Raw genomic sequence first — 13626 nt, forward strand, 5'->3', positions numbered from 1 at the left:
TCAAGAATGGAGTGAACCCGGCCCGTGGCTGCTGGGCTGGACACCCAGCCCCCGTCTACGCCCAAGCGCAGAGGCTCAGCCGGCGGGTGCTGACAGGTGGGTTCCCCGCGCGGAGGCGGCGGCGGCGGCTGCGTCCTCCGCGCGGACTTGACCGCCAGAGCCCCGGCTCCGGTGTGGGGCCGGGTGCGGGTGTGTGTGTGTGTGTGTGTGTGTGTGTGTGTGTGTAGCCCGTGCGGGGGCTGGAGGACTCGACACGTCGCAGGGAATGGAAAAAAAAAACCCCAAAAGAAAACATAAACAAAACCCACTGACTTCCCCACGTTTCTGTGCAAAGAAATCGTGGGCGGAGTCGAGAGGGGGCGACGGAGCAGAATTTGGCGAGGCCGCCTCCGCCCGCCCACCGAGCGCCCCCGCAGCGCCGAGCGTCCCCGACCCCCGCGCGGCCCCGTTTCGGGCCCCGACTGGAGGTGGAGACCAAGCGAGCGGCTCGCTCCCCTCGGACTTCCCGAGTACTCGGCTCCGCTCCTCAGTAGTAAACAAAGTGTCGCCGCCGCCTCCACGTTGGTTTGCCTCCCAGCAATCAAAACACTGAGAGGGCGAGAGACTCACAGAAACATTTGAGAATTACCAGAAAATAATAACAGAGAGCTTAAGAAAAAAAAAAAGAGAGAGCTAGAAGGAAGAGTGCGTGTGTGAGAGAAAAACACCCCACTACCCCCCACCAACCCACTGCCGCCTCCCCGTGGAACACCGGGCCCCGCCCAGGCCGGCGTCCCCACTGGCTGCCTGGGCGGCGCCGCCGCGAACTCATTGGTCGCGCGGGCTGTCAGTCAGGGGCGGGCCGGCGCGCGCGCCGCCGCGGGCGGGGGGCGGCGGCAGATCCCGTAAGTCGGGCGGCCGCGTAGTCGCTGCAGCACCGCCGCCGCTGCCGCAGCCGCCACATTCAACAGGCAGCAGCGCCGCGGTCACGCCGCCCGGGAGAGCGAGCGGCCCGCGGGGCCGTGTCAGCAGGAGCGCGACGCCGGCGCTGCCGGGGCCCGGCGACGTTGGCCTGCCGTGCCGTCCGTGCAGCGGACCCGGAGGAGCCTAGATGTGGATGGACCCGTGAAGTTAAGTTCTGGGCTCGCGCCTCCACTCCGCCGCCGCGCCTTCCTCCCGGTTTCCGTCCGCTCGCGGCACCGATCTCAGCCCCCTCGCACCACCGCCGCCCCCCAGCCCCCCGCAAACCTCGGACCGACTCTTCGCGCCCTCTGCCCTCGGCCCCCCGGTGCCGCGCGCTCTCACTTCTCGGCAGTCCCGCGGCTGGGGGAGGGGCGGGGGTCACCATGGCCGAAGCGCCCCAGGTGGTGGAGATCGACCCGGACTTCGAGCCGCTGCCCCGGCCGCGCTCGTGCACCTGGCCGCTGCCCAGGCCGGAGTTCAGCCAGTCCAACTCGGCCACCTCCAGCCCGGCGCCGTCGGGCGGCGCGGCCGCGAACCCCGACGCCGCCGCGGGCCTGCCCTCGGCGTCGGCGGCTGCTGTCAGCGCCGACTTCATGAGCAACCTGAGCCTGTTGGAGGAGAGCGGGGACTTCCAGCAGGCGCCCGGCTCCGTGGCGGCGGCGGCGGCCGCGGTGGCGGCGGCGGCGGCGGCGGCCGCCACCGGGGGGCTGTGCGGGGACTTCCAGGGCCCGGAGGCGGGCTGCCTGCACCCGGCGCCGCCGCAGCCCCCGCCGCCCGGGACGCTGTCGCAGCACCCGCCCGTGCCCCCCGCCGCCGCCGCCGCCGGGCCGCTCGCGGGGCAGCCGCGCAAGAGCAGCTCGTCCCGCCGCAACGCGTGGGGCAACCTGTCCTACGCCGACCTCATCACCAAGGCCATCGAGAGCTCGGCCGAGAAGCGGCTCACGCTGTCGCAGATCTACGAGTGGATGGTCAAGAGCGTACCCTACTTCAAGGATAAGGGCGACAGCAACAGCTCGGCGGGCTGGAAGGTGAGTGGCCTCGGGACGCGCGTCCGGAGCGGGAGCGGGGCCTCGGGGCGCCGGCCTCCCCCCGCCTGAGGTCGCGGTGGGGCAGAGGATGGGGCGGCTGTGCGAGTTTGCTTGACCTGAACGTGCAGGGCACGCGCGCAGCGCGGCCGGGGTGCGGGAGAGAAGCGGCAGAGGTGGGTCGTGGGCTTGCCCCGGACCCGTCGGGGGACAGCAGTGAGTGTCCGGGCGCGCGCTTTAGTGAGAGTTGGAGCGGGACGGGGACGGGGCTCGTTGGGATCGAAGCGAGTGGAAAAAGTATGCCGAGAAGTGGACATCCGAGCGGTCAGAAAAGTTCGCCGGTGAAAGGAGAGGGGGCTTCACTGGGAGCTGCTCCCCCACGGCCCTTTCCCTCCGGGGCCTCGGGGGTGAGGGCGGCCCCCCTCCGCCGCCGCGGCGCGCGTGCCCCCAGCCCCGGGACGCCCCGCCGAGCCGTTTCCGCCGCGCCGCGCGGCGAGGGGCCCCGGAGCCCGTCCGCCCGGGGAAGGGGCTGCAGGTGGAGGGGGCAGGCGGGGCGCGAGCCGGGAGGCCGGGCGGGGCTGGCCGCGCAGTTTTTGGAGGCCGGTGTGCGTTTTGTTTTGTTTTGATTTTTATTCCAAGTGGCCTCGAGTGCAGGGGGCCGGGCGCGCCTGGCCCGAGGTAGCGCCTCCGACACGTGCGAAGGGGCGGCCACCGCCTGCGGAGCGCCGGCGCCCGGCCGCGCGGGGAGAGCTGAAGTTCAAGTGTGACCCTCGGCGGGGGCGGGGGCGGGAGCTGGCGACGGGGAGGGAGGGGCCGCGGGCGCAGGAAGCCAGCGCCTTTAAAGGGCCAGCGCGTCCTGGCAGTGCGCGCCTCCGGGCCCGGCCGCGGAGCAGCCGGGCCAGCGCTTCTCCGCGCCAGGAAGTGCCCCCAAACTTGGCTTCGCCCAAGGTTCAAGGCCTTTTAATTAGGCGCGGAGAGGCTCCCTTGGATGGCCAGGCTGGGGAAGTGTGTACTCTCTTGCTTTGCCGCCTCAGTGCTATCAAGCATGCAGGTGCAGAATGGAGGTACAGATCCGAGGGGCAAGGCAGCGAGCTTTGAGACTCGTGTTGGAGAAGTTGGAGTGGAAGTTCAAACGTAGGGAACCGGAGGGACCTCCTGTCTCTACGGTGGCCTGTAGATGAGGTGCCTCTGGCTCTTTTTGTCAGATAGATGGACGCGAGGAGAGACTCAGGTGGGGGCAGGCACATCCCTACCCCAAGGTGGAAGAAGGCCCCAGGGCTCTCCGGAGGACGGACTCGGGGTTGGGGAGGCTTATTGGCCGTCCCTTCGCCCTGCGGCTTCCAGAAGCTGACAGTTGCTCACTGTCACAGGTGGAAGGACCGATGTGAAGGTTCCCTAGTTGAGCTAAACGCCTTCCTCATCTCTCATCCGGACTCTACAGCATAATAAAGATTTTTCTTTGCTGCGCAATCGTTACACCAGGGTTGTTATTTACATACACAGTCATCCGTGTGGTTAATGTGTGTCAAAAAGGTTACGTTAATCACATCGTATTGAAGTTCCTGGAAAAGGAGTCAGGATCTTATTTTTCCCAAAGTGCATTTTAGAGTAAAGGCGTCACTTAAAACTTCGTTACTAGGCATTACAGGCAATTTTACCAGGTGCTTCAAAAAGGTAAAGTTCCTCTTTAAGCTCGGTATATATTCTTTTAGGTCAGAAAATCGGGGTTGTCTGCCAAATTCAATTTTACTTTAACATTTGAATTTAAGTACTGACTTACTTGTTCATTTATCAGTCTTACTTGAGCTGTTACAAAGCATTTGCCATTAAATTTTTTTTTTTTTTTTTTTTTGCATTCAAAGTACAGTATGCGCTTACACTGTTTTTTCATGTCCTTGGAAGTGGATACAGCCTACTTCAGCTTGCTGGAGTGCCTTTCTTTAAAGATAGGGATAGACAAAGTTTTGGGATTATTTTTAGTTTTGTCTCTCAAATGGCCTTAAGTCACGGTATTCTTAAGCTAGGAATATAACTTAAACGTTAAAGATTTAGTGCTTTTAAAAAAATAGATCCTAAGGCCAAATCCCACCCCCCCCCCGGCCATTTTTATTAGATTCTTGCTGAAATATTTTTCCCAAATGCAGTTATAATTTTTTTTAAAAAATCTACTGCTCAGAGTTAAAAGATTTTTAAATGTTCGTAAGAATTGTCTGTCCGGAATTGGAGGCCCAGTGGCAGCTCCCATTGGAAACCTAGTGGAGCTTTGGGAGGGAGCAGGCTGCCATTCTCAAGTGAGGAAATGTTTCAGGTGTAATAAGAGTCAGTTGGTGCAAGTCAGATTACAGCAAGTGCATTTTCACTTTGAGTAAAAGGGTATTTTAAGAAGAAAAGAAACAACCTGAGGTGTTTCTAACTCATAACTAGTCTTCTGGTTGGAGTTTTCATAAAAATGAGTTACTTGTTAAAACCAGGTTTCACTCTCAGATATGAAAGACTCGCCTGTTTTAAAGATTCATAAAAAGGAGAATTTTTACTATGACTTTTAGCTTAAAAAAAAATAGGTTCTAAAATGCAAATCAACCAAAACTTAACTGTTTCAGGACTGAGGAGAGGCTGCTTTGGAACTAAATTATTTCCTGTGATCTACTACAGGGAATTAGACTGCATCTTTAAGTAAATATGTTTTCTTCTTTACTTCCTGGGGCCTGCCTGAGAATTTGAAAGTCATTTGCATAGGAAAAAATAGTTGGAAAGCTGTTGAAAAGTTCAAAAACTTAGTTCCTTAAACACTGGTTGTATTTGTGGGGTATGCATTTTGTATTTGTAGGAATGGTATGTTAAATCTCCTTTACACTTGTTTTAATGTTGGTTAGAACTGTCATAAGGTTACACACAAAGTGGAAGCTGAGACTTTTGGAAAACCCGGGATCTTTTAAACCATGTACAGTATTTATAAATAGTGAAACTTCATTTCCATGACCTGTTTTTTTTTTTTTCTATATAGAAAGCTTTATAGAGCTTGGGAAGTAATAATGTGAACTCTGGCTCTGTGTTTTTTGTTTTTTTAATTGTGGTTTTGAGTTGACTTGGTTTTTGCTTTGAAATTATTTGAAACAATATAGGTTAAAAGAATGCTTCAACAACAAAACTTAATACTTGTTAAAATATTAAGTTGTTTTATTATGAGATATCTCAGATATTCTTTATTTTGGAATGATGCTTCTTTAACTTGGTCGTGAACTGATAGTGCATTTCCTTGTATTTAAAAATTCGTATCTATCCTTATTAGGGTTTGCAACCTGTGAGCGAGTAGCTTAGCCACAGGGATGCCATGGCAGGGATGATGGCTGCTTTCTTGCTGCACAATCACATTTGACAGAATCCTAGTGAGGATTACTGAAATTACCTTAGAGAAAACCTTTTTTGCAGTTGGGTGAGAATTTCAGTATGTATACTGGGGGAAAGGAGCATGAAAAAAAGAGAATTGGGAAACATAATACAGTGAGGTGTGCTGTCTTATATGCTATAGGCTGAAAGTTATGTGGGACTGATGTGAACATCTCATGGCTGAGATATTTTGTTCAGAAATTCCCCAACAGATGTCAAATATGAATACCTTAATATCTCCTCATAAGAACTTTATTTTTGTTTTGCTTTTGGACTTGTGGCAAATCCTTGGGGAGATGTGGTGGGAGGGGTGGCTTTTATTTTTGAATGATACTCAACTTTTTTTTTAAAGTGGCAAACATTTGTATACTGGAAAGAAGGCATTTTTATTTCTCATGTGAACTTTAAAAAAGGTTAAAGTTTGTTGAGACATCCCCTTCCCCCCATTGCTTTAAGGCCGTCACATTGGCAGTGGACACAAATATTGCCAGCTAGCATGCGCTGCAGAGGGATCTTTCAAGTGGAAGTACGAGATGGGGAGGGAGGAGTGAGTACTCAGCGGTTGGTTAGAACCCCAATGGGATGCCAGTGTTTTGCTTGCCCTTGTGCTGTAACCTCTTGTCCCAGCTCCTAAACTGCACTTCTGTGTGACTTTCCAAGAGAATAGCTGTCTGTATTGGCCTGGTATTTCTTTGGGAAGCCTGAACTATTTGTATTTTTTCTGGAACTCTCTCTTTTGGAAACTACCCAGTACCCTGGCATCATGGGAATTGACTCTGCCATTTTTTTTGGTGCCATCACTTTGGGGCTTCCTGGAATCCTCTCAGAAAGGCAGTATAAACCCCATGGTGATGGGAGAGAGTAAAGGACTTTGCGATTGTACTCAGCATGGAATGAGCAGGATGGGTTCAGCCCTGCTTCTCTGCAGTTCAGGATTTGCCTTGGCCTTCATAGTAACAATTGGCAGCGATTTGCCCAACCCCCCCCATCCCCCCCACCTTGGGTCAGGTAACCACCTTTTCTTGGCGCACACAAAATTCTGCAGTTGGGGTGCAGTTGTTCCTCAGTTGTGAACAAGAGAGGACCAGATGAACTTGAAAGTGTTTATTATGGTGTCTGAGGGGTTAGAGGCTTGTATTCCAGTGGATATGCTGTATACGAAGATACTAAGGTGTAGAAGAATTTAAGGTGTAGAAAGATTCTGCCTGGAAAGAGAAAAACAAATACCGTATGCTATCTCATATATATGGAATCTAAAAAAATGGTACCGATGAGCTCAGTGACAGGGCAAGAATAAAGATGCAGATGTAGAGAATGGACTTGAGGACACGGGGTTGCGGTGGCGGCGAAGGGGAAGCTGGGATGAAGTGAGAGAGTAACATAGACATATATATAAACTACCAAATGTAAAATAGATCGCTAATGGGAAGTTGTTGTGTAACAAAGGCAGATCAACTCAGTGGTGGGTGATGACTTAGAGGGCCAGGATAGGGAGGGTGGGAGGGAGTCGCTGCAGGGAGGGGATATGGGGATATATGTATAAATACAGCTGATTCACTTTGGTGTACCTCAAAAACTGGTACAAGAGTGTAAAGCAATTGCAGTGAAGAGCTTAAAAAAAAATAAAAGCAAGCAGAAAAAACCAAGAAAGATTTTCCCTTTTTGCTAATTCCTGATAAGGACCAACACTGCTCAAGTCAGTGGCACAGAAATCCTTTGCAGAGAATTACTACTTTTTTTTTTTTTTTTGGTCTCTTGTAGAATATAAGAAACATGAAAATGCATATTTGTATGTTGTTGATTTCATATGGTTCAACCTTTAAAATAACCTTTTTTTCCCACTGGCATCCCAGTTTACTCCACTCAGCCTACCTATGGTTTTTTGACTTGTGGGTTAAGCACTGCAAATAATGTCTTGGATTGAGTTATTCTTGCCACTTGGAAGGCATTTGGGCCACCTTCCTCTTCCCCTGCCCCCCGCATCCATCCTCATGTAGCTTTGATGTAGCAAAAGCAAAGCAAAGCAAACTTGTTCTGATATTGAGCCAAATAAAATTGGAAAGCTAAATCTGCAACTGTTTTTCAGTTTATTTAGTGAATTTTCACCTTAAAGCAGTATAAGGACATAAATTCAACTTGTGTCCTTGTTTTGCAGGCCATATTCATTACAGGAAAAAAAAAGTGACAGAACTGTGGGGTGAGCTTCAGTAGTCCCAAGTCTGGGTTCTGGTGATTGCCGAAGCTACCCTGGTTATGATCTGAGTGCTTCCCTTTTCTCAGTTTTCCTTGACCTCTTTGTAGAAGTCCTTTCTTATCTTTGGCTGGGTTACATTGTACTATCCTGATCCTTACCCCCATTCTGGCTTCTCCAGTTGACTCATTTTTCCTTCTGTGCTCAATTGTAAGTATTCCTCAGGACCAAGTGTAGATTCTTATTTTGATTCTTTCCTGGGTGGCTTTATCCCTTTATTGTCCAAGTCTCCAGTTACCTAAAGGCTGTAAATGTCCCACGTGCACCTCCAGTTCGACATGTCTAAGCCAAGCATACTATATTTCTTCTTAGATGTGGTTCCCATCTCGAGCTCCCTGATTTGGTTAATGGTCTTTAGCCCTTTCCCTTGTTTTCACACCTGGATGTCCTCTTCAGCACTTTCTTCTCATGGTGGTAGTGTCCTCAAGTCTGTTATCTCTTTTCTCAGAGTCTCTTGAGACTTTCACTTCCCAGCTTCTAACCAATCCCGGGGTTAGCTATTATATCAGGCCCAGTCCATCCTATCCCCAGGACTTGGAGCATCCTGTGCATCTGCTGGAGATTCCACAAATTTTGCTTAGTCTGCAAGGCTCAAGTCAGTTCCATCAACTTTCAACCTTGGCTTGTGTCCGAAGGCATTTTCGATTCTCTGAGTGAATGCCTGGTAATCTCTTAATTCATGCTGCTGTGTATTTTAATTTAACTTTAATGTCTGCATGTTTTCAGCATCTCAGTTATATTGTAAATACATGGTTGGAAAAATTTTTTCCTTGAAACATGCATCTTTTATGTTTCAGCTTCCTCTGTGTTCAGGATGATCACATTCTGACATAGGGAATACTGCCAATAGTTTATAATAACTATAAATGGAGTATAACCTTTAAAAATTGTGAGTCACTATATTGTACACCTGTAACTTACAACTTATATAATATTGTACATCAACTATATTTCAATAAAAAAGATCACATTCTGTAAAAGTGAGGATAATTTTATTAGTAGTATAACTAAACAGTGATTATTTTCAATCTATAGTCGAAGTATTTTCTTCCCATTTGTTGAATGAGTACTGTGTATAAGTTATTGTATAGATGCATTTGAAAGATAGAAAAATGATTCAAATGTGGATCCTGTAGGGAGATTAGATGTGACATGTAGTAACTATGATGTATGGTAGCATGGTTAAGTGCCTTAGAGAGAAATGGAGTTCTGGGTTGGCCATTGAGGTGGGCCTTGAAAATGGGATGTTATTCTCCCAAGATTTCATTATAAAATATCAATATTTCAAACATTCAGCAAAGTTGCAAGAGTTCTCCACTAAACACCCATATACCTACCACCTAGTTTCTACTTTTTCCATTGTATTATACTTGCTTTATTATGTATTTATCCATACGCACATCCATCTTCCCATCAATTCATGTTAGTTTTTAAAATTTATTTTTGGAATGATGGACTAGCATTCATAAAGCCATGAAAATAGGGAAAGCACAGTTTCTCTGAGTGATGAATGTGTGCAACACACGGAGAAGGTTTGAAAAATGTAGGAAGGAGAGTCTATTGTCGGAGTGAACTTGGACTTTATATGCATTATGAAAATAATATTGTTATAGACTGAATTTTTCTGAGATTGTATCTTTGTTTTTATAATATAAGAAATAATGAAAATAAGATTACATTTTTAGTTTTTTAAATGGAGTTTCTCAGAAACATGCTCACGTGTAAATATAGACACCCATGGAATGCAATTTAAAGACAGTGTGATGTGCTGTGTTTGATTTAAAACTGATATACAGAATTTGGTAACGCATGGAACAGACTACATAATTGACTTAATGAGATTAGTAGACACTTATAAAATGTTTAGCTTTCTGCTTGGTCTGTTTTTTAAAATCAACTTTCATGCCCAGGGTCCTGGAGGCAGAGTGATTCAAACAAAGATCACTATTGGTCATAAATCTTACTGTTTTTTCTGTATGAGAAATCTTGAAGTTAGCAACCTCTAAATATACTTAGGGCAATTATGAGCAAAAGTTATGTTGACTTAAAAAAGATGCTTTATGATTTAAATGTCAGTTCTCATATTGTATTAGCTAAATATTAGATATCCTTGATAGCTTTCTCATTGTATTATAACTTTATCCACTAATCCAAGTACAGGATGAAGAAGCTTTATAATGAGATGTTTCAACAGATCCAGAGGAGATTAAATTTGGATAGGCTAAACCTAAAATTGATGCCAAGCAGATAGACATAACTGCATGTATTCAGAATACTTGGAGTGAGTCTGACTAGCTGTTGGTGAACTACGTGGGGGGATAGGTCATTTCTTCCAAGGTAGCCCATTCCTGCTGACACTGAGTCAAATGTATTCCTTAATTCTTAGTGATGGTGGTTGGCACTACCATCTTTTGAGAAGAGAATGTCACCTCTAAAGCATGTAGCCTACTGGCCTGTACTGTGCACCTGTGACCTGGGATGTGCTCTTAGCTCCAACAAGCCCTGCTCTTTTTACACCCCTGCAAGTCACATGCATGGAAATCCCTAGGCTACCACCTTTTTGAGTGTGACTTTGTTCTAAAATCTCTGTATAGATCTTTGACCTAAAAAGAAAATCTTTTTCTGCCTTGATTACTTTTCCCCCTAGATGGTATTTGTCTTAATTACAGTGTTGTTCTTTGTGTGGCTTAAGTTGCAGAACTGATCCTAATACTAAACCCTGTGACCTTAACGGCTCTGGGGCTGCTGCCCAGCTCACCTGAGTAAAAGCAAAGCAGTAATGAGAAAGAGGGTGGGAAGAGGCGGTGGCCTGTGTCCATTTGCTTTTCCTTTGATTATGTCAAACAGATATTTCTCAATTGCCATTCCTCCCAAATCTAGAAAATGGGTCATGGTTTTGTGAATCTCTCCTTTTATTATATTAGAGATTTGATAAGGATCAGGGTTGAGAAAAAATACTTTTCTGTTTATAGCCATGATCCTGAAATTGTTACACAGCTGCCTTTGCACTGCTAGTGAGGGGCCTCCAGTATTGGTTTGCTGAGTTAAGAATTTGAAAGTAGCTAAAGGAACCTGGCTTCAGGAAAGGGGGTGGGGCCTCAGTGGTTGCATTTTGTACCTGCAGTAAAAAAAAAAAAGTCTCAAAGAGCATGATTAACCCCCTCCTCAGTCTTATTTGGATTCAAGCCAAGAGAGAGGCCTAGTGAAGGAAGGAAGAAGAGGAGAACCAGTTTGGGTTATGTGGGAAGGTCTGGAGGCACTTAGCTTTGCCTCCTCGCACGGCTCCTCATCCCCTATATCAGTTTTCCTATTTTAGTTAGAAAATTAGTGCTTTTCCTCCACTCGTATCATGCCTCAAAAGCCTACCATGAGGGCTTCCTAGGTGGCGCAGTGGTTAAGAATCCGCCTGCCAATGCAGAGGTCACGGGTTCGATCCTAGCTCCAGGAAGATCCCACATGCCGTGGAGCAACTAAGCCCATGTGCCAAAAAAAAAAAAAAAAAAGCCTACATCTTGCCTGAGAGAGAAATGACCGCACACAGAATTGGGGCAGGGGGAGTGCTATATCATTGCAGTGGTGTTGAGGGTAAGAGTTGAAAAGGGTCTATCTGAAAAGAAAGGCAGTTGAATTTCATGTCCAGTTTGGAGAGATAAATTATGATTAAATTACATAATTCCTAGACTTGTAAATATTGTGTGTCCTTCAAAAGCTTGAAAACAAAGTAACCACATAAATATCTGGAAATGGTCTGTAGAAGTATTATAACTATACAATAGTTCAGACAGTTTGATTGCTTGGAAGCAAGGTCTAAGGAAATGGTTTGCATATGATTTAGCTAGAAGCTCTTATTTTGGCAGATTCTTGTGGCAGTGGATATTATTGTACTCCTGTTTTCACATGAATTTTTTCAGTTATTCCATACGTGTAGGGTTGCATCAAGATAAATGCATTCGAGATGTTATAGCTTCCTTACTCTGTGATGCTTAATTTGCAAAATCATCAATTTGTCACACCAGTGAGGTTCCTTGTCAGGTTTCAGCCTGCCATACTGTGATTTGAATACTGGAGAAACCCAGCTACCTTAAGGCAGGCGTTACACCACCTGTCTGCTTTGCAAGGCCAGCTCTGAGGGGGTTGGAGGGGGAGGTAGCCAAAGGGAACTTGCTGAACTTGTAAATATCAACTGAGGTTGTTTGTCTACCCTGTCTCTCTAAACTTAAATGTAAACCTTTTTTCTCTGGATGGGTAGATGTGCATGCCATCATGAAATTTACATGTAGGGAATGTGAAAGCTTCCTGTGGACCATCCTACTGAGAAAGTTTTATGTAATCTGTGTGACTGTGTTAGTCTTCCTCACCTTTTGAAATTTAACTTTCCCTTTAGTGGCCCATGATGACATTTGCATGCATTGCATGTGAAAGGTCCCTATACTTTCGCTCTCTTCTGTTACCTGTGTGCCCAAAGTGGTTTCCTGAACCCTTTAGAACTCATGAAACAGAATTACCTATGTAGGGCCTGGATTTATATTTATTACATGCATTTGCATCAACGTGCAGGCTTTCAGATTATGTTGTAACACTGATTTTAAACACTGTATTTGATGGCTTTACATTGTAGAAGAGGTCACCATAATGGTTTTTATTGCTGTTTTTATTATCTTCTGACGTACATGGGATAATTAAAACGTTAATGCTAAAGAGATTTTTAAGGGTTAAAAATTCCTGTAATTAGGCATGTTTTGATGTGACTTCCATCCTCTTTTTTGGTTCTGTAATGGATACTTTCCCAGCTGTGACCACACTGCTCTGTAGTAGTCCTGTAATATTATATTCCAGAATTCCTGAGGTGTTTCCTTAAGGTACTTTATATTTCTTGAAATGCCATTTTGACACCTTTGATAATTATACTGAGGACATATTTTTAACAAGCAAGAAGTCACATTATTAAAATTTTGGAAGCATGATTGTCAAAAGCTTCAAGAGTTACTCTGCCCACACTTCAGTATTTAGGTGGGCCCCTGCGGTACAGGACTAGTCCCCCCACTGTCTCTCACCGTCCTTTCAGAGTCTGCCCTTCGTCGTGATCTTTTTCGCTTGAATTTCTCACTGGGGTGTCTAACTCAGAGGTAAATATTCTTAAAGTAATCTGTTCAGCGTAGTTGAGTTACAAGCCATTTGGTGAGTAGCTTGAATATAAAAGTTTGGTGCCACTGCATTCCTTAGAGTGACTGCTTTATCTTGAGCTAAAGGGTGGGGCATAGAGAATAAAATGGAGAGAATATTGATATTGATACGGATGCAGCCCATATTTACGCTGTGTTTTCTCTCCACAAACAATGGGAGGGTGCGTGTTTGAAGTCAGTTTCAGCATTTATTGCCTTTGGATTGCATGCGTTATATATTATGAATTGTATTTCTAAGAAAAAAGTTAAAAATACTGATTATTGTGCCATGAGCTCCCGTTGAGTAATGTAAGTGATCTTGGGTTATGTCAGATGCTGAATGTATTCCTAGAAGGAGTTCCTGCTCAATTTCTTTTGTGATGAAATTATGGAGACATTTTAATCAAAGACAAGCTGCTGATGGCTGTGTTCTTAGACTATTACTTCTGCTTGTATTTATATATAAAAGCCAAGAAGTGAAAAGGGAAAACACATTCAATCCTGGAAGATTTGAGCTGAGATCAATTCCACTTCGATTGACAACTCAGGGCCTCCAATTAAGCCTCATTTACACTCCCCATCTCCATTTGTGTTTCAACTAACTCTCTTAGAAGAGGACTGGAAGGAAGAAGTAATGAAGTCAGAGGATAACGTGAAAACTTATGACATTTTAGAGGGATTCCTTTCATGACTAAATGCTTTGTGGTCCTGAACTGTGTGAACACCCCTGGGATTGGAAATGGAGACCCCCCCCCAACCCCCTCCTTAATCACGTGCCCCATTAAGCTCCTTTCTGAGTGGCTTGCTGAGAGTGTTTCAGGGACTCAGTTTAAAAAATGACATTGAATTTTATTAAGCA

General features: G+C 46.4%; 1 protein-coding gene across 1 annotated transcript in view; it reads left to right on the forward strand.

The window, feature by feature from the left end:
- The first annotated feature begins 883 nt into the window (after positions 1–883).
- The window catches only part of FOXO1 (forkhead box O1), a 90861-nt gene continuing 78118 nt past the window's right edge, over positions 884–13626 (forward strand). Inside the window, exon 1 of the mRNA XM_057707350.1 lies at positions 884–1970. Coding sequence (XP_057563333.1) covers positions 1326–1970 — 645 coding nt within the window. The 5' untranslated portion in view covers positions 884–1325. The remainder of the gene's footprint in view (positions 1971–13626) is intronic.

This window comes from Hippopotamus amphibius, chromosome 14 (genome assembly GCF_030028045.1).
Source record: "Hippopotamus amphibius kiboko isolate mHipAmp2 chromosome 14, mHipAmp2.hap2, whole genome shotgun sequence".
NCBI classification, from domain to species: Eukaryota; Metazoa; Chordata; class Mammalia; order Artiodactyla; family Hippopotamidae; genus Hippopotamus; species Hippopotamus amphibius.